The following is a 27,163-nucleotide window of genomic DNA, read 5'->3' on the forward strand; positions in this document are numbered from 1 at the left end:
TGCCAGGAAAAGGAGGCAATTCCTTGACTGGATGACTTAATAAATCGTATCTCAAAGGCAGGAAGACTAGAGAAAGCCTAAACTTGTAATTGGTAAAGAAGCAGCAGTCACTCTTATTGGCCAAGACAGAAGGATGTTTGGTCACTTTTGTGGCTTGGCCAACGCTTGTCTTTTCGTCTGTGTTCAGACATGAAGAGAGGGGCCTCGTTTTGGGCTTGATCCGTCATCAGAGCCTCATGTCGACGTTTTATGAACCTGTGTATATTCAACGCAACACCGAGGCCCAGCTGTGTGCCAGGCCAGCTCCCTGACATCACTGCTCTCTGGAACCTGCCATGGACGCTCCCTTTCCCCTCCCCCCACGTGCCCGGATGGCGGCAGTCGAGACATGCCTCCTCTCCACCCTGCATCTTAAGGGGCCGCTCTATGAGGCTTCGGCTTCTCAATCTCAAATTGGCCAGGGATGGAGGCCCACCGTGGTGGAGTGAGGATGAAGGGACGGAACCGATGTGAAAACCCCATAAAGCCTTCCGGGCCACCAGGGCTCGCTACAGCTGCCCTCGAGCTCAGACATGTCTGTCTGGAAGGGCCTTCTTGGAATCGGACGCCCGTGCCCAGGGAGAGCAGGAGGGGCCCGGGACGGGCGTTCGAGACAAACATGGCACCGTACGCTGCGCGTCAGCCCCGCCGGCCCAGGTACCCGCCCGGGCAGCCGGCGGAGAGTAGCCCTGTGCGCGTGCGCGCCGCCGCCCCGCCCCCTCACCGCCCCGCCCCGCCCCGCCCGCGCGCAGGCCGCTGGGGCGGTCCGGCCACGCCGCGCGCCGATTGGTGGCGTTCCGGACCCGCCTGTGGGTGATTGACGGCTCCCGGTCCGCCACCGCCCCGCCGCCGTCGCCGCCGCTGCCGCAGCCTCCGCCTCCGCTTCAGCCGCAGGGTGTGGGGCCCGCCGCTGCTCGCGGGCTGCGCGTCTGCCGCCGCCGCCGCCGCCGCTGCCGCCGCCGCCGCCGCCTCCCAGCCTCCGCCATGGACCTGTTCGGGGACCTGCCGGAGCCCGAGCGCTCGCCGCGCCCGGCTGCGGGTAAGCGGGTGGCCACCCGGCCGGTGAGGAGAAGGAGGGCGGGCGGGCGGCTGGCGGCGGCCTGAAGGCCGCGGCGCCTGAGGCGGCGGCGGGGACGCGGGAGGGCGAGCGCGGCCTGCACCGGCGCGGGGAGCTCGCGGTCTCCGCCATGTTCGCTGCGCAGCAGGAGGGGACCGCGGCTCGGGGACCTTTGTGTGCGGCCCACACGTGTGGCCGCCGCGGCCCGCGCGCCGCCGCCGCCGTCCCCTTACGGGAGCCGCGCCCCGGGTCCACCGGCCTGCGTCCGAACCGCTCGCCGTGTGGGCCGCGTCGTTCCGGGCGCGCTCCCAGTTCTGCGTTTTCTTCGGCTTTGTTTTTCGTCTCTGCCCCGGAGATGGAAGTGATCGCCGACTCAGTCCTTGGGGTTGTGAGGCCCAGAAGAGAGGGTTCATGCTCTCTGCTCCTCTCGTCGGATCTCACGATTCATGGTAGTTTTTGTTCTTTCCGGGGCCCCGGGAAGTGCCCGCTCTCCCCAGAGCGGAGGGCATTAGCCCAGGCCCGCTCCCCTGCCGGCCCCCGACTTCGGCCGCCGTGCCAGGTCCTTCCTGGAGGCTGGGGTTGGAGCTGCACACGGCAGCAGCGCGGGGACCGCACGGTTGGTCGTGTGTGTCCAGCGGGTGACGGCCACGCCAGGTTGAGGTTGGCAGGACCTGTGAGTGTTTTCACGGGCGAGGTGCGCAGCTGGCTGCTGTGGTTTAGCGCTTTCTTTACGAGCGCAGCTTGGTGGCAGAAAACATGGAAAACTCTAAAAACGCATTCAGATTCCAGGCTCACCTCAGCGCCGGCTCTCGGTCTGAAAGCCTGCGGGGGCCGGGGGGCCCGCGTCTGCGGTAGGGGATCCGCGGGCGATTGGGGACGGCCCGGCGCGGGTCTCCTGGAGAGCCTGGTGCGGGAACTGCCGTTGTAGTAGGGGAAGGGGAAGGTGACCGACGCCCAGCCTTTGCTCTCCAGAAGCCTGATTCTGCAGGCAAGTGATTAAAGTTGAACACGGCTAAGGTTAGTGCCTGTGGGAAACGCCGAGTGTCCAGAGGAGCGACGTTTGGAGTCCGTGGACGGAGAGTGGGGAAGGAGGTGGTGCTGGAATCTGGTCTCGGAAGATGAGTAGACTTGGGATTTGCAGAGACTCTAGCAAGGGAACGATGTGCTCTTTGGGGAACCTTTCGTTCTCTAGTTGGCCTGGGCGTGCCAGCGTGGAGGGCTGCTGTGACATGGGGCCCTAAAAAAAAGGCCCCCAGAGAAGGCGTTGTTCTGCCCTCCATGGGGCCTGGATTCTGGCTTGTCACACGTGGACCACCAGGCCGGCCAGTCTTTGTCGGGCCATTATTCCCAGTAACGGTGCCGTGACTTTTCCCTACCAAACATCCACTTTGTGGATTGTTTCTTGGATTTGTTTTCTAGATTGTTCTAGGTATGGGTGTAAACTCTGGCTTGTGTATGCACTCTTCCTTACTCTGTTGATAGAGTGTAACCTCTATCTGAATATGTTTGGGGCAGCGTTTGGATTCGCAGATGTGCCTGTGGGCCTGTCATTTTCTTGAATCGCAAAGGGACCCTTGAAGTGATACAGAACTTGACAACTCTTACAGGTTGGTGCTTGGGAGGGCGTATCCAGCCCTGGCTGAGATGACAGGGTGGCAGGGGTGCTGCGTGAAGTTTAAACGCCCCGTTCCCTGAAGCGTGGATTCGTGAACTGCTCCCTGCCTGTGGGGAGGGCACTGACGCTGTCACAGGTCCTGCTTGGCTGAGTGTATGTTTTTAAACAGCCTTAAAAACAAAGAAGGCACGCTTTCTGGATTTGTAGATGACAGAAAGCTGAGAGGGATAAGTACTAAAGTGAGTGACAGAATCAGGACCCAAAGTTATCTTGACAGGCATTTAGTTCAGACCAACAAGATGAGTCTTAACAGGTTAAAAAAATCATTTGAACGAGAACAGAATCTGACTTCACAATTTTGTGGAAATGCTTTGATTTTTGAAAACTTAATTCAAAACGTCATACTTTTTGTTTCTGAAAAATTGATCATATTGATTGACAAAATTGAACGTAGAGTGAATGGAAGGAAAATAAAGTTGGTTTCATGAAGCGGATGGAGAGATGAGGCTAAATCGCACCATCATGACCTTCACAAAGGATGTGCAGGTGCCACCAATTTCTGAGCTAATGCAGGGAACAATAAAAGACCTAGACACTTTCGCAGTCCCCGGAAGGAGTTGTTCCAGACATGTTATCAGACTGTGTGGTTTCTGATCCCAACTCTGCTCTTGCTGTCTTCGGTGGCTGTTCCCGCATCTGGGAAACATGAGTGTTGCCTCCTCCCGTTAGCCCACAGGTTAGAGAGGGCGCTGTGTGTACGGTATTTAGCACAGGTAGAGCACGAGGTCTGCGCTTAGTAGATGCTAGTGCCTAGTAGACACTACTCTATGAGCTAACTTTCACAGCCATTCAAAAGGGGGAAAAAATGCACTCTTAAATGGATTTTGTGAAAACACTAAGTGTCCAAAGGGAGGAAGTATCACACTCCTCAGATCACATCAAGTGTATTTTATTTAGTTCTTTGATTTTTGTTGTAAACATCACATCTAATGTTCCTACCCCAAGCCTCTTAATTTTTATGGTCTGAAGAAAAATGTGGAAAGAACGCATTAAATGTTTTCAGATTTTGTGCTAAATTAGGAGTTTTCATCCCAGCCCCTAACATGTTTTGACTGCTGAGTGAAATCAAGTTTTTTATATACAGTATACATAGCTTACCTAAAAAAGGAAGTATGTTTGTTATTATCAGGTAGAAATGGAATTTCTCTGGTACATCATGCTCATAAAAGTGCTGACTTGATGTCTTTAAAGACTGACAGCTTACATTTGGCAGTCCAAACAAGTTAAAGGTGTCCTGGTTTAAAGTTGTCTGGGCAGTAACCTGGTCGCAGTTGTATAGGGGGGCTCTCTCACTGCACTGGTGCACTTTAAAGCTGATGGTCAGCTGTCAAGGACTAAACAAATATTTGCTTGGCAGACCATCTTCAAAATATTTCCTTTTAGAAAATTGGAGATCTAAATATAAAATAAAGGCTAAGATATTAGAAAAAACTTGGACTAATTGGAAAACTTCAGGGTTAATAAGAAAAAAACTCAAGTCATAAAAATTAGAATGGACTTAGCTATGTAAAAATAAAAAGTTTCTGCAGGCAAGATAGCACAAAGGCGAAAGACAGACTGAGAGAAAGTAGTTGTAGTACACATTACTAAAGGTTACTATCCCTAGTAAGGGAAAGGCGCAGATAAATTAATAAGAAAAAGAAATGACCCGTTAGAAAAATGGTCAAAAGATGTATCCTGACAGTTTATAGAGGAAGAAATGCAAATGACCCATCAACCAGATGCTCAGCTTCCTCTGTCACTGGAAAGGAATAGCAAATCACCGATGTGCCGTGTTTTTAACCCATCAGATTTAAAAATTGGCAAGACGGTAATGAGGATGTAGAGAAATGGACATTCTCATAAAGTGTGTTGGGGGTGAAAGTTACCACAACTTTTTTTGGAACAAATTTTGGCATTTGTCAGATTTATTTATTTACCCTTTGACCAGCAGCTAGCAGATAAAATAAGGATATAAGCCTAGGGTTGTTTATTGTGGCATTATTTGTCATGTAAAAAACCAGAATCATCCTGCATGCCCATCAGTAAGGGAACCAGACCAAGTGAGTGGCAGTGCTTCCCGTAGAGAATAGTGTGCGGCTGTTGAAACGAATCATTAGACCCAGTGTGATGGCTTACATGAATAATGATATATGTATTGTGTATAGTATACTTCTACCTTTTAAAAATTAAAATGCACATACACAAGTCAAGAGCATAAAGGAAAGTGGGAAGTATACAATAAACTGTTACAGTGGTGGGGAGGCGGGGCCTTTTTCTAATACGTCCGTGGTATTTGGAAAACATGTACAGTAGTCCCTCAGTATCTGTGGGGGATTGGTTCCAGGATCCCCTTCGGATACCAAAATCCAAGGATGCTCAAGTCCCTTATATATCAATAAAATGGCCTAGTACAGTGGCTCTCCGTATCCACAGGTTCCACATTCTCGGATGAGGAGGTCAACTGTGTCACATTTGTAGTTGAAAAGAAAATCCAGGTGTAAGAAGCAATTTAGGCAAAATATTTAAAAGCTTGTTGTTGCTTTACTGTACGTAGCAACTTATAGCTCATCTGAATATAATCAGCCCAAGAGTATTTTTCTCAGCATAGTTTGTAACTTTCAGTAGACTTAGCTTCAGAATGTAGGTAACTTAAAAAAAAAAAAACAAACAACAACCTAGATAAGATTTTTTTAAATTAATTAATTAATTAATTAATTATTTTATTTTTGGCTGTGTTGGGTCTTCGCTTCTGTGCGAGGGCTTTCTCTAGTTGCGGCAAGCGGGGGCCACTCTTCATCGCGGTGCGCGGGCCTCTCACTATCGCGGCCTCTCCTATTGCGGAGCACAGGCTCCAGACGCGCAGGCTCAGTAATTGTGGCTCACGGGGCCCAGTTGCTCCGCGGCATGTGGGATCTTCCCAGACCAGGGCTCGAACCCGTGTCCCCTGCATTGGCAGGCAGACTCTCAACCACTGCGCCACTAGGGAAGCCCAGATAAGATTAACTGTAGTGAAAAACTTGTTTTCTGTCTTGTTTCTTTCTTTATGAGAGTTCTTATATTTAGAACTCAGGGGCCTCTTCCAAAGTTTAGGGTCAAGGTCACGCTTGGTCCAATGATTGCAGCCCCAAATACTTTGAATTACTGTTTATCCAAAACAGGATGTAAGGTTCTGGCTAACCAGAAGTTCCCTTTATAGCATCTGTGACCTACAGATAGTTGTTAAAGAATCCAGATGCAAGCTATTCTAACCCTGATCCTTTTGATGATGCAAAAAGGTGTTCCAGAGATCTTACAGAGCCTCGGGATTCTCTTTGTGGGGTTGTGTAAGGGTTAAATGAGATGATCCTTGTGAAGTTCCTAGAACAGTGTGGGGTGGAGGCAGTGTAGCACCTCGCCAAGAGCATGGGCTGGGAAAGCAGGCTGCCTGGGTTTGGATCTCCACTCCTCACGGGCTCTCTCTTGGACAGTTATTTAACCTAAGTGCCTCAGTTTCCTTATCAGTAAGTAACAATAATAACAGTACCCACCTCATAAGGTTATTGTAAGGATTAAATCCATTAAAATATGTAGAGCACTAGAATAGTTCCTGGCAGGCAGCGAATGTTAATTATCATTTATATAAGCCATTTTCAGTTGTGGCCAACAAAAATATGAGATGATCTCATTGTGTTTAATTGAAATACCACTCACAGTATTGCAGAGTGACAGAAGAGAGGAGAGGCTCATTCTATGCAGCATGGGAACATAAGCCCTTCTCTGGGGCTGGTGGTAGGTTTGGGGAACTGACTTAGACTGAGTTGTCGCCAAAGGAGAGAGGCCAGGCTAGTGCTAAGCTGGAAACTCTATTATGAGGAATGCTTGCCAGGACCGAAAATGTATTAATACCTGGGTAAAAAAGGACTTTGCCCCACTGGACATTGGATTTGGAAAGACCTGGTTTAGATGGGTAGTTTAATTCAAAAATTAAAATCAGACCCTGCGTAAGTGGAAGGGTTGGTTGTCTTCAGGTTGGCCTCCTCCCTATAATGTCCCCCTCTCCCAAGATGCCTGGTGCTCTGGCCCCGCTGAATCCAGTGTGATTGTTCTGGGTCATCCTCTTCAGTTTTGAGTCTGTTAGAATGGGCATGTTGATGCTTAGACCAATACAGTTTGAGTTTCCCTTGGAAGTGGCTTGCTAGAATATTAGCAATTCTTGTAGGAGGATTAATACAGTGAGTAAATGGTTATCCTAAATACCTTTAGTGTCCTCCTAATGCTGTTTTTGGATACTTCCACCAGAGTCTTTATGTCACTTGTGAGAAAAATGAGAGTATTTGTGATTACTTCATGTCTTTAGGGTAATCCTAAGGGATAAAAATGTAATTTATGGAGTAGACATTTCCCATTTGCATTAGGGGTATAAAGCAGAAGAGCTACTTTTTGTTAAATTAGGAATTACCAGGTATTTAATGTACTTCTGACCTAAAGACTCCTGAAGAAATTTCCTTTCTTGGAGTTTATAAATTTTAATTAAAATTTTTACTTTTTTAAAAAAGTAAAATTGATACCCAGCTCATTTCTAGGCAAAAAGACAATATGGATGAAACTTTTGGAGCATACACGTTGAATTGGTTTTTAAATGAGTACATTTCTGTACTTGAACTCAGAGGAAAAAGATCAGTGTGTTGAACTTCATAGGACATGGATGTCCACACCTTCATCTTTAGCCCTCTGTTTCCCCCACGTTCCTGTGGGCCAGTTCATGTATTTCATAGCTTCAATAGAAATTTTGGGGAAAGCTGGAGAAGGAATAACGGTTAAATTTTATGTGGAAAGGGATAATTGAGTATAAAACACTTCAGATAAGTACTGTTGGTAGGTAAATCTTTAGGTTTTTAGATAGAAAGTTTCCTGGCTTTCTCCTGAGTTTATCTTGGAGTATCTGAAATTCCTCATTTTCCTCATAGATATTTATTGAATTGGGCACTGTGCTGGGGGTGCCAGGTTAAGGCAGATTGGCTTCCCTCAGGCCTCTCACCATCTCTGTGCTCCGTGTGTTTAAGATTCTTCCTGGTGGTTAATTCAGAATGGTACTGAAATAGGATTTTTTAAGACCTGTAGATCTTTGAAGAGTCCCTTTATCTCTGAAGTTCTGTATTGAGGTACCAAGATAGAATTATTGTTTTGCTCTAGAGTCAGTTTTTTCTTCCCAGGATTCACTTTTAAAGAAAGATTTTAAAATATTTGTTCGTTCAATAGTGAAATTATCCAAAAAAATACTTGTTTCCCTCAAAACACCCAATAGCCCTTAAAACACCTGTTGGGTCATCTTTCATTGCTTGTATTATATGTTGACTGTAACTTTTGGAAACAAATATCTGTATTAAATGGCTATCAAGAAAATATTTTTTAAAAATAAGCTTTGTCCAGCAGGGGGGAGAAGATTTGAATTTAATGGCAAACTTAAAGATCTCCCGCTTTGAATCCCATCTGGCCAATGACCAAATGCTCTCTAAGCAGGTGTTCCGTGTTCTAGGGAAAGAAGCTCAGAGAGGATCTCTGCTCTTTGATGATCTCCCTCCGGCCAGCAGTACTGACTCAGGTACAGTCTTCAGGCTCTCCCAGGTGTGTGTCAACATGTCATCCTGGGATTGTAGTTGTCTCAATCTTTTTCCCTTTCCCCCATTTTCAACACACAGATGTTTTAGGTGTTGGACTGTCTTAAGTTTTGAATCCATGGCATCAGGTAAGGCAGAAAAATCCGCTAGTTGCTAGCCCTGAGAAACTGCATAAAAGTGTTGAGCAGTTTTCTCTGGTTCATTTGAGTGTTTAATATACTAGCTGGAATAAGATTTAACTCTTTAAGGCAGATTTTTTTGTTTCCTTTGAAATGATAGGACTTTAAAATAAGATAGGTTCAAGACATTTTTTAGCACAGTATGAGTTGCCACTGGATTGACACAAGAGTTTTGAGTTTATTTCAATGACCTGTGTAGGTGTCCTGGTGGGATGGATTCTGAAACTTAAGCCTCCTCCTGGTTTTGTGGGCTCACTCAGTGTTCTGCTGTGTTTCAGGATCGGGGGGACCTTTGCTTTTTGATGATCTCCCACCAGCCAGCAGTGGTGATTCAGGTAAGTGGTAGGGAAAAATGTCCAACGTGCTGATGGAAATAATATGTAGTATTTTACTCTTACGTAACATTTATTTATTTATAGCTTGTAACAAACCTTAGGATGACATTAAATCATAATACAACATAAGGTTTATTAAAACTAAATAGATACCGGGAATTTCTTGGCAGTCCAGTGGTTAGGACTCAGTGCTTTCACTGCTGGGGCCAAGGTTTGATCCCTGGTTGGGGAACTAAGTTCCCACAAAAAAAAACCCTAAATAGATACCATTAAGTGGGAGCAAAAAGACACTTAAATGCTACATCACTTTTTGGGGATTATTTTTTACTTCTTGGGGTTTAACCTCTTGCAACTGACTTTTAAGAAGTGAGAGTCCAGTAATTTACTTTGATCTTTGTTATTAATGTTTAAAAGAAAATCTCAGTCTGTCATTCTGGTTTTGCCTTGTTACATTCCTGACAGACCCAAATGTATCCAGCAGAAGTGTCTGAATATATGAAGTACAGTTAAAATATTTTCAGTATTCTTGACAAATAAGTTATCTGTTTTATGCCACTTACATTAAAAAGAATTCTGATTTTAAGAAAATGAAGTCAGAATGACACTGCTTTACTGACTGGTACAGACCATGTGTAGGAATTTGAATTCTTGAAATTCAAGACCTTAGTTAATTATTTTCCAGTCAGTCCTTTTATGTTCTCAAGATTCTTTTTATTGATTTGATTTCATTTTTGCCAAGCCTGTTAACATTGGCTCTACCTGTTCCTGTAAATGTTTAACTTTTCCTTTTATGTCCCAGTTACACAGAAGGGGAAAATAGAGCCGATTCTTCTAGGTTGTCATATGTGACGAATGTATTATTCCACTAACTGAGAACTTCTCACATGGAATTCCCCCAAAGGGAGGGGGAAGGTAGGGCAATGGTGGGGGACAGTGGGGATGCAGGCTGTCCTTTTTCATGTGCAATTATCCTCTAGTGTAAAAAACCTTCCTTATGTTGTCAAATAGAACACTTGCTGCTTTTCAAGTATATTTTTTGTATTATTAATTCTTTACCATAAATTCATTGGAATTAGTCTAGAAAGTATGGATTAAATTAGGTACCATTCCTATATTTAGAAAAAGTATCACATTCATCTTACATAAGAAGTCTCAGGTTTTCAGGCTATGCATCCATACCAAAAAATTACAGCATTCTCATACAATTTACCCTGAAACCTTCCCAATAAAGACAGTGCACTTAGTTGAAATGAAAGTTAACATGTGCAACTAGGGCTCTTAATAGATTTAATTTAAAAAAGGAAGATTCAGCATAGTTATGTCTTACTTATCCACAGGGCAAGAGGCAATAAACTAGTAGCAACTTAGAAGACGTCAACACCATTGTTAACAAGCTTGATTTTTTTTTTTTTTTTTTTGGATGTAGAATCCAATCTTGTATCCAGTATTTAGGCTTTCTTGAGAAGACATATTTTTCTTCTCAAGCAGGCAAGAGCCATTTACAAAAATTGCATTCTAGGCCATAAAGTAAGTCCCAATAAAGAGTCAGCTTCATATGTAGACCACATTCTCTGATGACAATGTGATTCACTTACAAGTCAATAACAGTTTAAAAAATTTCTCTGTTTTTCAATTTAAAAGAAAGGAAGATTCTTTTACATACACATTGGGAAAACTGGAACACAAACAGTAAGTGACAGGAGGCTAATGAAGAGACCATTGGGAAATCGTGACATTGTCCCAGTTGATTTGCCTTACTGTGTGGGGTGGGATGTGTGTGTTATACTGTCGCAGAAATCTATCCTTTGCAAGTAATTGACCCTTCTTGAGGGCAGGGACATTTCTTTCCTTTTTTTCCTCAGTACTCAGAAATGTCTGGCAAAGAATAGTTGAATGAATAATAAATGGTTGCATGCTTTTGTACCTAAATGCAGAGAATACTTAGGGCCATTTATTGGATATTTGATGGACCAGGCATTGTGATGAATGCTTTACATACCTTCTCCCCAGCAGTTTTCAAACAACCCCCTGAGAGGACAGTATTCACCCTGTTACGGGTGAAGAAACTGAGGCTGGAAGGTTAAGTAACTTGCCTTAAGGGCACACCCCTTGGAAGTGGCAGAACTGAGATTTGAAACTAGACTTCTGTTGTTCCAAAGTGCATACACACTGCAGGTGCTCTTAGCTCTGGCTTTGAATACAAGTTCGTCCCTTTGCAAGTGGGAATGGCTTCAGCAGTCCTATTTTGCCTTTCAGGATACCTACAGTTCTTAAAGCCTGATGTTTATTTTAAGCCTTTTTTGGCACTTGTTACTTTTTTGAACTGGTTCAGGACATTTCACTTTGCAGATTTTGGAAACTTATTTATAAGTAAGGGCTTGTGGATGTAAAACATCATGTATGTGCCATAGCCCCAAGATATGAATGTGTATTTTTACCATTGAGAAGCCTCTCTTGCATGTCCTCTTATGCCAGTCTGAGCAGGGCCTGGATCTTAATTTGTGGTCTCCCACTGTGGGTGCCCAGGCACTGCCCCACGCCTCAAAATCATAGCCATGACTGCTGTGCCTCTCTCTCTGCCAGGCCTCTCTCAAATGTCTTTTGTCTCTGAGGGTTGGGAGGGAGCCTGGTCTGCTAGGGACTCTTACCATCTACAGCTGTGTTTCTGTCTGGCTTTGACTTTATATTTCCAGGTTCTCTTGACACTTCGATATCCCAGGTGGTAAAGAATGAAGGGAAAGGAGCAAAGAGAAAAACCTCTGAAGAAGAGAAGAATGGCAGTGAAGAGCTTGTGGAAAAGAAAGTTTGTAAAGGTTTTCAGACAGTTTGAAAACAAATGTATTAGACTTCATATTGTAAAACAACCCAGAGCAAAAAGCAAGCTCAGCTTTCCGACGATAATGTTGGATTGGCCAAAAAGTTCGTTCAGTTTTAAGTAACGATAAAAGACATTTTTCATTTTCACCAAGAACTTCATTGAACAATGTATTCATTAACTGAATGACCTTTTTGGCCAACCCATACTTCCTTTTTATGTCCGTATTTAAGAGGTGGATAGGGTTTCTTATTTGCAAACGGATTTCCAAGTTTACTTTTACTTCCCCTCTCTCTTGGCTCTCCATGTACATCTGTTACCTTTGGTCAGATAGGAAACCTGCATTTGTCCTTCAAGGGTTAAAAACCACGGGTAGTTCTTACTTAGCCTTCGGCAGTGAGTGTTTAGCTTATTGGCCCGCCAGTTTCTCTCTGGCCACCTGTCCTTGTCCCCAACCTGTTGGTTAGCACTTGGAATTCTGTGAATAGCTCAGTAGGCAGGTCCCAAGAGACAGCCTGAGGCTGGAAAAAGTAATTGAAATTTGTAGTCAGCTTTGTAACATGTCTCAGTGAGTGGGGAAGAAATGAAAAGTATCAGCTAAAGAGAAGAACTGTGGATTTTCACTTATTGCACCGGCCACTTTGTCTTATGCCATAAGTGATCTCAAGGCAGAGGCTGTAGGCTGCACGTGGAGGTATGAAAGGACCTGCTCCGCCTCTGCTGTGAAGACGTGCGCTCAGCTTGGCTTGTCACTGCCTTGAGCCTGGAGAGCACTGTGCCTGCCACCAGCCGCTCTTCAGAAAGCGCTCATTCTATCACTTTTATGGCTCTAGGTGTCAGAAAAAGCTTAAACCAGCCATTAAAGAGATTTCTGCGCCTCCAGTGAACTCCTTTTTCCTTTCCTTCCTCAGTTAAAGTAAAAGCAGCTGATCTTACCATTTGTTCAAATTCTTCCAGCCTCAAGCATGGAAATATATATTTCCAGTGTATCCAACAGGGCATTAGGGATAAACTCTACTTGCTTGCATTCCTCTAAACCAGGAATTTTTCTGTCCTTATTAAATTATTGACAGACTAGATATGCACAGAATTCCTTGCCCCAGTTCAAATCCCACTTCTGTGGGATGACAGCACATTCCTTGTTCTGGTGCTTTGACTTCATGCCTTCTCAAGAGGAGCCATTCCGTACTAACTTGCTGTCATCTGCTGTCTCCTCTCCACTGCTCAGCCTTGCAGAGACCGGCCCTGGCCAACAGTGGTCTGAATCTTGTAACAGACTTGCAGCCGGGAGATACCTTGAGGGGTATAGCCTATTTGTTTGCAGCATTAGGGCGTTGCTGAGTAGAACAGCCATAGTTCCCTCTCATTTGCTCTGGGACTAGGGCTTCTGGAGAGAAGGGCACAGTTTTGTATTGGTTTTTTGTTCTCTTTTTCTTAGGCTCTTCGGTGATCTTTGGTTTGAAAGGCTATGTGGCCGAGCGGAAGGGCGAGCGGGAGGAGATGCAGGACGCCCATGTCATCCTGAATGACATCACCGAGGAGTGTAGGCCCCCCTCCTCCCTCATGTGAGTGTCTCTGCTCCAGCAGCCTGGTGGCATAAAAGTCTCTGTTCTGATGGGAACTTTGGACTCTATCCAGTTTGTATTTATTAGAAAGACATATTTCTTGAGCTGCTTGGGTCAACATCAGTAGTTCTCAGCTGGGGTTGGTTTTGCCCCCCAGGGACATTTTTGGTTGTCACAATGGGGGATGTACTACTGGCATCTGGTGAGTGGAGGCCAGGATGTTATCCTGTAGTGCACGGGTTAGCCCTACAACAATTGTCCTGCTGATTGGGAAATGACTCTCCCTATTTTGGGTCTTGGGGTGTGCTGCTTTCCACCAGTATCTGAAGAGCTTCTGGCAGATAGTATTCGTATTCTTTGACCCAGGAGATAGAGGTAGAAGCTGCTAATTACAGAGGGGAATGGCGATCAGGGAGAGCTAGTGCATATAGTGAGGGCCCAGAAAGAGAACAAAAAAGCAGAAATGGCATCAAGAAGGAGACAGTGAAAGATTTCATGCAGTTGTACAAACTAAAATGAAGGAAAAGGCATGGAGGAAAAGCCATTGCTCACCAAGAGCAGGAATATGCTTTGGAGTTGCTTTTAACCCCAGGAAAGGGGCTTCTGGAGAGCCCACGGGGGCACATGTTTTCGGGATAGATTTAATTGAGGAACACTAAGCCATAACTAGCAATTACTATGCTGTAAGATTCTGAGTTATCAGCCACATGAAGTTTATTTTTTCATGGATTGTGATGTCCCAAATTGAAAAGGAATTCCAAAAATGTTCGAAAAAAGAGCAGCTCTGCAGAATAAATGTCATTTCTCATAGGCATTTTTGTTCTATCCTTCTTGAAACAGTTTTTTAATGACATTTATTCTATTTATGTTTTTTGGCAAAACTTGAAAGGGGGATAGGAATAAGACTAGTAAGATAGGCTTTAAGAATTCTGTATCGGTCAAAGTTTGAGCAAGAATTCTGAAATTACCTATTCTCTGTCTCATAGATTTTTTTTTTAATAATTTTTTTTAATATCTTTATTGGAGTATAATTGCTTTACAATATTGTGTTAGTTTCTGCTATACAATAAAGTGAATCAGCTGTAGCTCTTGCAGATATTTTTGACCGTCTTGGATTAGTAACTGTTTATCTGTATGTTAGTGTTTGAAACTAAATCTGCTCTAAATAGAAAAAAGTTCTGAATTTTAATTTAGTGAAAAATCAGAGTTAATAGATCTTGATTTTTAAAAACAAGTGTGAGTTTTTAATTCTTAATTTAAAAATGTCACGGAAGTTACTTAAATGTTTGTCTCAGGTAATGTTAATGTTCGCTGTCTAAGAGTTAACAGCTTTTATGGAGAAGAGTAGTCTTTGCCGTGAGAATCTCTCTGACTCTCAGTTCATTGTTCCAGTACCCGGGTTTCATATTTTGCTGTTTTTGATGGACATGGAGGAATTCGAGCCTCAAAATTTGCTGCACAGAATTTGCATCAGAACTTAATCAGGAAATTTCCTAAAGGTGAGACTGAGAGCTAAATCGGTTCATGTTCATCTTGGTGTTGGCTGTTTGTGCTTATCAGTGACATGTCACTGGCTTTAGCAAAGAGTCTTTGGTGACTCTAAAAGAGCAGGGCTGAGAGGAGGCGGCTCTGAGGTGAGCAGGTGCAGTGGCCGTGCAGGTGTGCCTAGCATGGAACTTCTCGTGGCTCTGAGTGATTGGCCCCTCTCGTGGAATGTCTTTGGGTACAAGTGAGTGTCTTGCCTTTGTATTTGGGAGACTACTAAAACCAAATGCAGATGGCACTTAAGGGTGAGAAAGTACAGGTTGTTCTTGGTCGTAATACAGAAACAAAATGACAGTGGCGGGAGGATAATCTTCCCTCCTTAAGAGTTTGTTTTCTTTTGTTCCTCTGTAATAGGAGATGTAATCAGTGTAGAGAAAACAGTGAAAAGATGCCTTTTGGACACTTTCAAGCATACTGATGAAGAATTCCTGAAGCAAGCTTCAAGCCAGTAAGTGTAATAACCACATGAAGACATGTGAGTGGAGTGTGCGTGTTGTTTTCCTAAACGCATTCCAGGCCTTCTAATACAGTTTAATGCTAATGCTCACTGTCTGAAAAGTTCCTAGCACCAAGTAATCTCTTACAACTTAACGAAATTGGGAACACAAAAAAGCACATATCAAAGAAACCATCGATTTTAAAAGTATAAGACACTTCCCATTCAACTCTGGAAATTAGTCTCAAAGTGCTAGCATGTTGGTGGTGACTGTATTTCTGATGTGTTTCCCCCCAGGAAGCCTGCCTGGAAAGATGGGTCCACTGCTACGTGTGTTCTGGCTGTAGACAACATTCTTTATATTGCCAACCTCGGAGATAGTCGGGTATGTGGCTCTGGAGCCACCCACTTAGATAACAGCATGTCATATGGGGGAAGAGCTGTAGAAGCACTTGCTGAATAAGATTACAGTGATGATGGCTGGGTTGGAATCTTTCTTCTTGTGGGGTTGGTGCAGGGGGTTCTGCTGCAGAGTTTAAGTTCTGGGTCAGGGAACAGCAGCTCAGCTTGAGGCTGTTTGTTCTCTGGGAAGGCTTATACCCTGTCTGTCAGATACAGAGCTGTGAGTTGGAATTTAATTGGCCTGCAAGTACCTTAAATGCTCATCTTCATTTCTCTGACCTCCGACTGTAATGAATGAATAACTCAGAAGCTGTAGCTAAAAAGTGCTAGATGATGTGACATATGTCCATTGAGCCCAGTACACATGGCTGAGGGAGAAACCCGATTATTTCCCACTGGTGACGTCCTGTGTCCCGGTCCCAGTTGTGGGGAATGACTCAGAGCTGGAGGGCGGTGCTCTGCAGGGTCTCTGCAGTCCCTCCCACCTCCCGTGCCAGGAGCGGATGTTCACCTCCGTTGCCGCTTGCTTTTCAGCCATTCCCCATGCTTGTTCAGCAGTCACTGGGCAAAGTGACCTTCCCACTCTTAACAGCATCTGCAGACGTGGAAATAGCTGCCCCCCACCCCTGTTGCTTTTAGGGTGATTTATAAATACGGAGCACTAGGAGCCGTGAGCATCACAGATGATAGCCCTGCCCTAGCGGAGTTTATATTCTGGTGATCCTTTAGTGCATCTATCTAGGGGACTGTCTCTTGTACATAGGTGTTTAGATCAAAGGACTTAAAAAAACAACATGAGTAAAATTGGCCAAAAAAAGAGAGACTTTGGAGTCAGGCCCAAGTTTGAGTCCTGGCCTTGCTCTCTGACTCTAGGCACGATGCTTGTCCCCTGGCCCTCAGGCTTCCTCCTCTGTAGAATAAGAGGTTTGTCTGGAAGTTACCACACAGTAAACATGGTGGCGGGAACCCATGGAGAGGTACTTGGTCAGCCCACCAAACTGCCCTCGTCTTTGCCAGTGTAAACTCTTGGAATGGTAACGCCTAAAGGGGCCTTGGTACTTGTTAGGTCCTCCCTTTCACGTCACAGATGAGAAGATAATGGCCTAGTGAGGGTGAGCAGTGAGCTGTGGTCACCCAGCAGGGTTTGCACCAGAGTTGAGACCCAAGCCCAGGGCTTCTCTCCCTGAATTTTTTTTGTGACACCACTTTGCTACTTGTACTTTTGATGCTTGATCCACTGAACTCAAGTTTGTCAGCAGGAGGCTGAATCTGAAACTCCATTGTTAACCTTTCTCTTCAGCTGTCAACTTTAGGTGCTGGGCTCATTAAATTTCACAGCCATTGTACTCTCCATCTTCCCAGGCAATCCTGTGTCGCTACAATGAGGAGAGTCAAAAACATGCAGCCTTAAGCCTCAGCAAGGAGCATAATCCAACCCAGTATGAAGAACGAATGAGAATACAGAAGGCTGGAGGGAATGTCAGGTAACCAGGGAGTGACGGAAACTCTGGGAAGGAGGGTTCACTTATGTAAAAGCAGCCTTGAGGCCTCTGAGGGTGGAACGTTCTGTGTCGTGCAGTCTTCAGCGTAATGAGACTGTCTGAGGTCTAACCTGGTGAAGTCGAAGTAGGTGACCGAGTGTTGTAGGATTTCACCTATGTCCAAGTGGGAGCAAAAAATGTATGCAAGAAACATGCTTCCCTACGTTTGCAAAAGGAGGAGACCTGTCTCAAATTCAAGTTCACCATTTGCAGCATTGTCTCTGGTCCTGGTAACTCTCATAAAAGCTGTCATTTGTCACAACCCGGTAAGCTACAGTTTTCGGCAAATTCTCCAGAGAGAAAATCTAAAGTGGTTAAGACAGTAAATGTAAGACAGTAGTGTGTGCTGATCACCTCTGGTCTTCCTGGGAGACAAGTTATCTAGCCCAGAGGGCCACTCTTACCTGGCTGCATCCGCGGCAATTCCATTTCATCTCTCTTTGCACCTTTGAAGAGTGTGTGCCGGCTCTAGTTTACCATCTGCCATCTCTCAGGTAGTTAAAGGAGGGCTTAAGTCTTTTCTTCACTTTAGGAGAATTATACTTTAAGGACATTGCATTATGAATTTGATCAGACGTGTTTTCTGGCTCATCTTACAGTTTGACCCCATGAGGATTCTGTTTCCTGTTGGAGATGAGGGAGAAGTAATATATCAGTGTAATAGTGCATTTATTTGTCCTTGGATGTGTAGTTTCTCTTCTGTTGTTTATTTGGGGCAGTTTTTGTTATTGCTTCAGGCTCTTTCTAGCCAGGGGTGCAGGGAGGTCTCTGGAGAGCAGTTAGAATTCTTAGGGTTGGTTAAAAAAACTCCTGGGTTAGAAAAAGGTGATTTGGGTCTTGGTTGTGGCTGTCTGCGTGAGCATCGACGGAACTGTAGGCTGGGTTCAGACCTTGGCCAGTGCTGTGTGCCTGCCTTCTCCCCCATGACTGCTGTGGAAGTTAACGCCCGAGAACGTGACCCCAGTGTTAGTGTCCGCATCACCTTTTCTGCCCTTCATTATAACTTTCAAATTCTGCTCTTGCCTGAACTCCTTGAAAAGATTTTGACCTTGGCAGTCCTACGGCTGAAAGTAAGATTAGCTGCATTGCATTTACTTCCTGTTTCCCAGTCCCTACTTACTAAGAACAGCGTGGGCTTAGGGTGAGCCCCTCAATTTAGAGAAGCTGGGTGGGAGGCTCAGAGACAGCAGGGCCAGGCTGTGGCGCATCTCCTGCCTGAGGCCAGGGTTGGCATGCTTTTTCTTTTCCTCCACCCCCTCCCGCTTTTATTATTAAAATTTTCAAACATGCAGAAAAAATTTTTAAATAGTAAACATTTCAATATCTACCACCTAGATTCAGTAGTTAATATTTTGGCATTTTGCTTTGTTTATGTGTGTGTTTGGCTGAACTATTTAAAAGTTAGTTGCAGACATAACACCTAAGAAAATAATAATTCCTTAGGTTGTAGTAGGTTATCTAATATCCCGTCTGTACTCGTATTTCCCCAGTTGTCCCCAGAGTGTCTCTGTTTGCAACCAGGGTCTGGTCAGTGTTCGCATCTACCTTGGACTCACGTCTTTCCGTGTAGAATCGTCTCCACTTGTACTAGGCTTGGATCGTCACTAGTCAGCACTTGTATAGGGTCACCAGTGCTGCTTTTTCATGGTATCGTTTAAGTTGCTTGCGTGTATTTCTTGTAAACTAGAAGTTAGGTCTAAAGGCTTCTTCAAATCCAGATTAAACATTTTCAGCAAAAATATTTGATGGCGGATGCTATGTACTTTTGATAGTCCCTCACTTCAGTAGCCACGTAAGGTCACTGGTGTGATACTGATGCCATGCTGGCTACCATGGCTGCCATGTGGTGACAACATATGGCTCCAGAGCGAAAGGACGTGTTTCCGTGTAATCAGCCCGTGATCCGGGGAGACACACTTCAGCACCTTGTGAACATTGTGGCCCACCAGCCTTTCAGCTGATGGTTTTAGCATCCCTTCGTGATCCTTGCGTGAACCAGTTATTTCACAGGGGCGGCAAAGATGATCGTCTACTTCTGCGCTTCCTTCTACGTGTGTTGGCAGGCATCCTATAAAGAAAGGCTTTCCTTCATCAATAGGGGATGAACCATAGTTTCTCCCTGAAAGCAGGTGAACGTTGAACCCTTTAATCACCGTTGGCAGAGTGAGAGCCACCCACAGCTGTGGAAACTAGTGTTTTCTTTCCCTTCTCTGCTTCTCTCCATCCCCTTTTCCTTGCTCCATGAGTCACTGCAGGTGGCTTTATGTATTCGAGGCACTGGTTCTCACTGTAGAGGCAGGGTGCTCTTGGTGCTCACGTGACCTCATCTCTGGCCAGTGGGAGGGAGCTTTGGCTTGCTGCAAACACTTCTGCCTTTGTCTTAAAACTGAGCTCCATGTGCTGGGGATGCTTGTTTCAACTGCAGCGTCATCAGTTCTGCATCTGTTCTAGGACAGAGCCAGGAAACACACACACACACACACACTCACACACACACACTCACACACACACTCTAGGCTGTGAGCTTAGATTGCTATTTCTCATTCAGATTGGACACTTATACGGCTTTCTCTTAACTTCTTTGATTCAGTAGTTTTAGTGTCTTCTTTTATGCTGAAAATCTTGGTTCCTAACATTAGTTATATTTATTTGCCAAAATAGCTTGGAAATCATGGTATCAACAGTATCACTCACTATTAATGAATTTGAGTTCCTTGTGGTTCTCTTACCCTTAGTCTGTGCTTCACTGAGGATATACAGAGTACTGTGTGTAAACATGGAATAATTATTTTCACTGCGGTGTTGTTACACTCTGGTTATTACGATCATTAGTTTCATTTTGCTTTCAACTTCAGGGCTTTTCCTGCTGGTGGGAATGTAAAATGGTGCATCTGCTGTGGAAAATAGTTTGGCAGTTCCTCACAAATTAAAAATAGATCTACCATCACAACATTGTAAATCAACTGTACTTCAATAAAAAATAAATTTAAAAATAAAAAATAAATAGATCTGCCATATGATCTAGCAATTCCACTCCTGGGTATATACCCCCCAAAAATTCAGAGCAGTGGATTTGAAGAGATAGGCGTGCACCCATGTTCATAGCAGCATTTTTCACAAGAACCAAAAGGTGGAAGCAACCCAAGTGTCCATGCATGGATGAAGTGATGAACAAAGTATGGTTTCTCCATACAATGGAAATACTATTCAGCCTTAACAAGGAAGGAAGTCCTGTCGCATGGATGAACCTTGAGGACATTTTGCTAAGTGGAATAAGCTAGTCACAGAAGAGGGACTGCTGTATGGTTTCACTTATATGAGGTCCCTGAGTGGTCAGAATCGTCACCAGGACAGAAAGGAGGGTGGGAGTTGTCGGGGAGGGGGAGGGGGAGTCGGTGTTTAATGGCCACAGAGTTCAGTTTGGGAAGATGGGAAGGTTTTCGGAGATGGATTGTAGTGATGGTTGCACAACAACGTGAATGTACTTAATGCCACTCAACTGTATGTTTAAAAGTAGTTAAGGTGGTAAATTTTATGTTACATGTATTTTTACCACAATTTTAAAAATGAAAAACCCCCCACATTTACGTGGTTAATTATCTAAATTAAAGGCACAGTTAGACATGCTTTCGTCTCTGTTCCCTTCACCCTTATTTCCTGATTCTTTCCAGTGTTTCTTTTTACAAAAATAAGCAAATCCATGTGTGTATTTTTATTTTCCTACTTGCTTACACTGAAGGTAGTATACTGTATGCAGCAGCGTGTTACACTCCTTCAGGTGACTTCCTCGGAGAAGGTGAAAACAGTTTTGTATTTATTTTACAAGGAAGGCAACTGAACAGCTGAAGGGAAGCTTGCACATGTAGCATTTAGTGTCAGATTCGCAGTACTTGTGCTGGTACAGGTCTCTGATGGCAAAAAGAAACAGTTCTGGTATCACACCTGCAGTCTTCTCTGTAGCACCCATCATGTTAATACGCCGGATCTTGGCATCTGCAATCTTGGGCAGAAGAAGATGGAGCTTCCACCTCCCAGCCTTAGCTTTGTGAGCCTGTCAGGACCACTGAGTCCCTGCATTTGCTCCCCTGCCAGAGTTGCTGAAGTCCGAGCAGGGTCTGTCTTGTCCTCACAGCCAGATCAGCTGTCTCAATGCCTCCCTCTCCGATTGTGAAGGGAGAACCGGAACAGAAAACGGCAGCAAAAAGAGCTACGGTCAGGTGACTCTGTTGAACGACTTTCCCACCAATGGGACAGCAGTTCTCTGATTGCTGGACAGATGGGAAGGAGATGAGGAACAAAGCAGCATGGAGTATAAGTTGCTTGAGGGCGGGAGGCCAGGCCTGTGGACGACTGGTACCGAGGGAAGGCACATGGGTCGTGAGTGTGGACCTCAAAACCCACTCCCTCCTCAGCATGGTGGTCTTGGGGGAGAACTTTGAGGGTAGCGGGAGGAGAGTGGATTTTCAGCCATTTGTTGAGGGAGAACCCGCTGCAGAGCACGCAGCTTCCTATTGTGCATTTAGGAAGCTGGCCGTGTATCGGGTGCACGGAGAGGAGCTCTGCTGAGGAGGGTTGGAGCAGGCCGGGAAGCGCGAGCCCACACATCCACGTGGCTGGTTCCGGACAGGCCTCGTCGGGTGTGGTCCTGTTCCACTTGTCACTGACCACGGAGGGCAGGTGGTGTGGCTTCGTGCTCTTGTGATGCACAGCCTTAGAGTTGGCACTGGCCTCTGGAGCTGACCGGCGTTTGCACATGGACGTCTTAGATAGCCTGTCACACTGAGTGCAGGCAGAGTGACAGCCAGCTTGCATTGTCCGTTTCTGAAGTGTAAGTGGCTTTTCCTGGGTCTGCGATTCCGTCCGTTGTTGCTTTCTCCTGTCACTCCAGTAGTTGAGTGAGTGTAAGATTTCCACTCTGTGCAGAACTTTGCTCAGTAAACAGGAATGGAAATGGCAGCTTCTTGTTGTGGCGCACACATTTTTCTCCATCAGACTCAGGAATTGTTCCACGTCTTCTGTACTGAGTTGTGCTGGTAGTAACTGGGGCTTTGGGACCTGCCATTGCACACAGTCTCGTTGAAGCAAGCTGGGTTTATGACTTGGGGGTGGGGTTGGGTGTGCACCAGGCGTCCAGTCCCTTGGTCCTGAAGAAGCGCTTCGCCGACGTCTCGCGGTGCTCGTGCTTTGAGCTGCTTTCTCAAAGGCGCGCTCGAGGCTGAGGGGTCCCGCACCCCACCCCGCTGCGCTCTCACCTCGGCTCCCGCGCACCTCGGCCCCTCCTGCTGCTCGCGGTACTGCTGGTACTTGAGAAGACTGCGCAGCTCTTCACAGACACCGGCAGGAGGCTTTGTTGCTGGTGATTCAGCTGTGACCACTGGGAGGGTGAGGGCGACTTGGTGGGCACAGTGAAGGGCCGGGAGCCAGGCTGAGCTCTGACTCTGTGACAGCAGCCCAGACCCAGGCGAGCAGCTTCTGGCCACGTGTGTCCATCACACAGCATCTCCAGAGCTTGTTCCGTCGTTTGGGGGCCCCGTGGTGGCAGTACACCTCGACGCACAGCTTTGCTGTTTGCTGAGTGCTCTGACACACCTTGTCGAGCGTGGGTTCTGGTTTTACACATGAGGGTCTAGATGCTTGGGAGTTTGCAGCTGCCCGAGGTCACACAGCAAGTACACCGCCAGAATTGTCCTTGGGAGTGTCAGGCTAGGGACTGTTTCTCCTGCTGACAGAACTCTGTCTTACAATATGGAGTCTTTTTATAGGTCACTTTCCCATCTCCCTGTCCCTCATCTAAAAATAGAATGGGTGGAAGTATAATGCTGTGCAGAACACTACCATTTGTATTTAAGTCATAGTAAATCATACTCATACCCAGTGTAAAGAAAACTCGCTTCCAAATCTGGGAATAGTCACTTTCAGGTATTTTCCAAATCTGATTAGAGTGAAATGCAAAATATCCCTCTGTTCGAGCTATTCTTAACTCTGGTGACATGGTTGAATCACGTAAGAAGCTTTAAGATAAAAACAAAGCCAGGTCCCCATCCAATCAAGTTTGACCCTGGGCTGTGGGCAAATCAATGGATTAGGCCCAGCACTGCCATATGCCAGCTAGAGGGGGCGCTGTCCCCATCAATGTGCTGTTGGGCTGAGGAGCCAGGGGCAGCAGGAGTGTTAAAGACCTAGAACAAAGAAGACGCAGCACAAAAATGCTCAGACATTGCTATGTATTAGAGGCTAAGCAATGTGGATTCCACAGGTTACATCTTTTACTCTATCCCATTTTTCTGCTTTTAAGATTAGATTCTGAGTACTGTAACCCGTGATCTGTCAGATGGAATCTGAATTTGCTTTTCCCCTCATTTTAGGGATGGGCGTGTCCTGGGTGTGCTGGAGGTGTCCCGCTCCATTGGGGATGGGCAGTACAAGCGCTGTGGGGTCACTTCTGTGCCAGATATCAGACGCTGCCAGCTGACCCCCAACGACAGGTAAAACCTCCCAGAGGCACAGGTGTGCACACACATGGTTTTGTTTCTCTTCTGATTTCTTGCAGTTTGTGTAGTGAACCTGGGGGTGGGCAGCCAGGCCTCGGGCACTGTGCTAGGCCCTAGAGGTGCAGGGATAAATAAAATACCGTTCCTGCTCTCGTGGGGTCCAGTCTGCCGGGGGAGCATCTGTGAATGGGCGGTTCCAGTCTAGTGTGTCTCAAGAGTCGGGGGTGCTCTGGGAGACTTTGGCCGTGGGGGGAGGGAGACATCCTTGCTGGAGAAAAGAGAAGGGCTTTCTGGCAGAGTGGACACACACAAGGGACAGGATGAAAATGTGGCCAGGCAGATGCCATAATAGGGAGTCAGGAAAGTGATGGCAGGGTACCTGGGGACAGACTGTAAAGGCCCTGGATTCTTTGCTGAGGAGCTTGAATTTTAGCTCATAATTGGTGGAGAATTGTGGGAGGTTTTTAAGCAGAGTCAAGTTAGGTTGAGAAAGAGAGCCCTTGTTTAATTGTCCAGCCCCTAATTCTGAGCTGCTTGAAGGTGAGGCACCATGCCTGGCGCCAGAAGCCCTCAGCAAGTCAGTGTTGGAGGCTGGAGTAGGACGGAGCCCAGAGGCCAGTTAGGAACTGATGCACTGGCCCTTGCTACGGGTGGGGATGGGGGAGGTGAACTAAGGCAGCAGTGGAAGGAGACTGGGGAGGCCAGTGCTGCGAGGGAGGAGTCTTACCCCGGCCCCCCGCCTGCTGAGCGAGCGTCTTGGGACACGGTTCCACCAGCTCCTCTGGTTTTCTAGATGATGCCTCAGGGGAGTCTCATCTGTCCCCACATTAGACCAGGCCCCCTGTTGTATGTGCTGCTCGAGCTCCCTCTGCTTTGGATCGTGGTTGTGTGTTTGTGTGGCCAGTTTCTCAGGGTCTGTCACCGCAGTGGAAGGGGCCGGCACCTGCTTGGACCTGTGCCCTGCTAGGTCCCAAGCACGAACCATGTGCCTGGAAGATAGACACTTGTTGAATGCATGCCCAGTCAAAAGAGGAAAACCAGGACCTGGGTATTAAAATGAGGAGAGAAGGGTGTTAGATCTGTGGGGAAACTGTCCTAGGAGAACCAGAACTGTCTCGTCTCATCCATCATTGTTCAGAAAGACTTTCCTTGGGAAGTCTAGAGGGGGCTTTGAAAGGGAGGTAGTCCTGTTCTCAGATGGTGAAAGTGGAAGGTGGTTCTCCCTTCACGTGGGGAGTGAGTGCTTGAGAACATTCCTTAAGTCCACAAACAGTTTATTGGGTGGGCCAAAATGTGCCTTCGTTTTTTTAAGATAAAAGACACATTTTTCATTTTCACCAAGAACTTTATTGAAAAACGTATTCACCCTTTTGTTCCACTACCTTCTGCCATTTTTCAGGCAACTTCACAATCCCATCTTCCCAAAACTTTTTATCTTTTTGAGCAAAGAACTGTTCCAGGGGCCTTTTACAGTCCTCCAGGGAATTGACATTTTTTTCCATTGAGAGAATTTTGTAGAGACTGAAATAAATGGAAATCCGAAGGTGCAATGTCTGGTGAATACGGTGGATGAATCAGAACTTCCCAGCCAAGCTGTAACAGTTTTTGCCTGGTCATCACAGAAACATGCAGTCTTGCGTTATCCTGATGGAAGATTATGTGTTTTCTGTTGACTAATTCTGGACACTTTTCGTCGAGTGCTGCTTTCAGTTGGTCTAATTGGGAGCAGTACTTGGAATTAATCGTTTGGTTTTCCAGAAGGAGCTCATAATGGAGGACTCCCTTCCAATCCCACCATATACACAACATCACCTTCTTTGGATGAAGACCGGCCCTTGGTGTGGTTGGTGGTGGTTCATTTCGCTTGCCCCACGATCTCTTCCGTTCCACATTATTGTCACTTTTCATCACCTATCATGATTTGTTTTAAAAACGGAACGTTTTCATTACGTTTCAGTAGAGAATCGCATGCGGAAATGTGGTCAAGAAGGTTTTTTTCACTTAACTTACGTGGAACCGAAACATCAAAGTGATGAACATAACCAACCTGGTGCAAATGATTTTCAGCGCTTGATTTGGATATCTCGAGTATGTCGGCTGTCTCCAGCATGGTATAACGTTGATTGTTCTCAGTTAATGTCTCGATTTGATCGCTGTCAACTTCAACTGGTCTACCCGACCGTGAAGCAGCGTCCAGTGAGAAATCACCAGCATGAAACTTCGCAAACCACTTCTGACACATTCGATCCGTCACAGCACCTTCTCCATACACTGCACAAATCTTTTTTTGCATTTCAGTTGTTTTTACCCTTCTTGAAATAATAAATCATAATATGCCGAAAATGCTGCTTTTTTTCCTCCCATCTTCAGTATTAAAATGGCTACACAAAAATTCACCAATTTTGATAAGTCTTTTTTTAAATGTACGCTGATATGACAGCTGTCACATACAATCTAACAAAATTGTTTCGAATTAAGTTAAAGACAACTGAGTGCTACTAGAGCCATCTTACAGAAAAAACCGAACAAACCTTTTGGCCTACGCAGTATGTTTGGGAAATGGCTCGAGGCATGTGGTGATAGAAATTTAGCATGTATTTACCGTAACACCTGGTGGATTTTATTTGGTGATTTTTCTAGAGTTTGCTTAAGAAGTGGGTTTGGGTTAATCCATAGTTTTTGGTGAACAGAGAGGAGTCCCAATTTTGATGTATAACATTTCACCTACAAATATTTTTAAGTAGTCTTAACCTTTGTCTCGTAGAAGTTAAATTGGTTTTAAAAAATGTTTAGCCTTTGAGTAGTTGGACAAATATTTTTACCTCCACTGCCAGGCCATTTAGTAAAGTTTGCTGCTAAAACCCATGTACATTTTTTCTCTGTGTTGTAGGTTTATTTTGCTGGCCTGTGATGGCCTCTTCAAGGTCTTCACCCCAGAAGAAGCCGTGAACTTCATCTTGTCCTGCCTTGAGGTAAGAAGTCTCACAAGGGAGAGGGCGCCAGTCGTTCCAGCTGCACTTGGGCTTTAGAGGAGAAGTCCCGAAGCCCCCTTCCTCCCCCATGTTCCCTGTAGTTGGGAGTGGGAACTCCTCCCCGGGGACTCACCGGTCAGTTTGTCCTGCCCGCCCTGATGGGGACTGGGGAGCAGTTCTTCCTCGTGGCAGTGGTGTCTCAGGAGAGTGATGGGGTGCAGGATCCCCACTCACCAGTGCCCCTTTCCTGTCCGGTAGGATGAGAAGATCCAGAGCCGAGAAGGGAAGCCCGCCGTGGATGCCCGCTATGAAGCCGCCTGCAACAGGCTGGCCAACAAGGCGGTGCAGCGGGGCTCGGCGGACAACGTCACCGTGATGGTGGTGCGGATAGGGCACTGAGGTGCTGCGGGCCGGAGCGCGGTGTGGTGTTGACTTCCCATGTTCATTTTGTGTGTTGTGCACATTATGTGTTTCGTGTACTCCTGTGGGATTCCCATGGTTGTAAATAAAGGTTTCTTTTTTTTTTTCTAGA

General features: G+C 45.8%; 1 protein-coding gene across 3 annotated transcripts; it reads left to right on the forward strand.

Moving 5' to 3' along the window:
- The first annotated feature begins 980 nt into the window (after window positions 1-980).
- ILKAP (ILK associated serine/threonine phosphatase) lies at window positions 981-27,163 on the forward strand. Of its 3 annotated transcripts, XM_068544129.1 has the most exons (12): window positions 981-1,078; window positions 8,269-8,334; window positions 8,808-8,864; window positions 11,558-11,677; window positions 13,118-13,244; window positions 14,637-14,743; window positions 15,144-15,237; window positions 15,523-15,610; window positions 16,990-17,111; window positions 23,534-23,653; window positions 26,550-26,631; window positions 26,890-27,163. In XM_068544129.1, exons 1-12 carry the CDS (start codon window positions 1,024-1,026, stop codon window positions 27,028-27,030), a joined length of 1,179 nt encoding a protein of 392 aa, XP_068400230.1. In that variant the 5' UTR covers window positions 981-1,023; the 3' UTR covers window positions 27,031-27,163. The 3 variants fall into 3 exon arrangements, with proteins under 3 accessions (XP_068400230.1, XP_068400232.1, XP_068400231.1); XM_068544131.1 differs by lacking the exon at window positions 26,890-27,163 and having other exon boundaries at window positions 23,534-23,675; window positions 26,550-26,632; XM_068544130.1 differs by lacking the exons at window positions 981-1,078; window positions 8,269-8,334 and adding an exon at window positions 8,433-8,478.

This window comes from Eschrichtius robustus, chromosome 5, assembly GCF_028021215.1.
Source record: "Eschrichtius robustus isolate mEscRob2 chromosome 5, mEscRob2.pri, whole genome shotgun sequence".
Classification (NCBI taxonomy): domain Eukaryota; kingdom Metazoa; phylum Chordata; class Mammalia; order Artiodactyla; family Eschrichtiidae; genus Eschrichtius; species Eschrichtius robustus.

Coding starts and splice junctions, on each gene's coding strand:
- ILKAP (XM_068544129.1), top strand. CDS start 1,024: ATGGACCTGTTCGGGGACCTGCCGGAGCCCGAGCGCTCGCCGCGCCCG. Junction 14,744..15,143: donor AATCAGGAAATTTCCTAAAG/GTGAGACTGAGA, acceptor CCTCTGTAATAG/GAGATGTAATCAGTGTAGAG. Junction 15,611..16,989: donor CCAACCTCGGAGATAGTCGG/GTATGTGGCTCT, acceptor CCATCTTCCCAG/GCAATCCTGTGTCGCTACAA.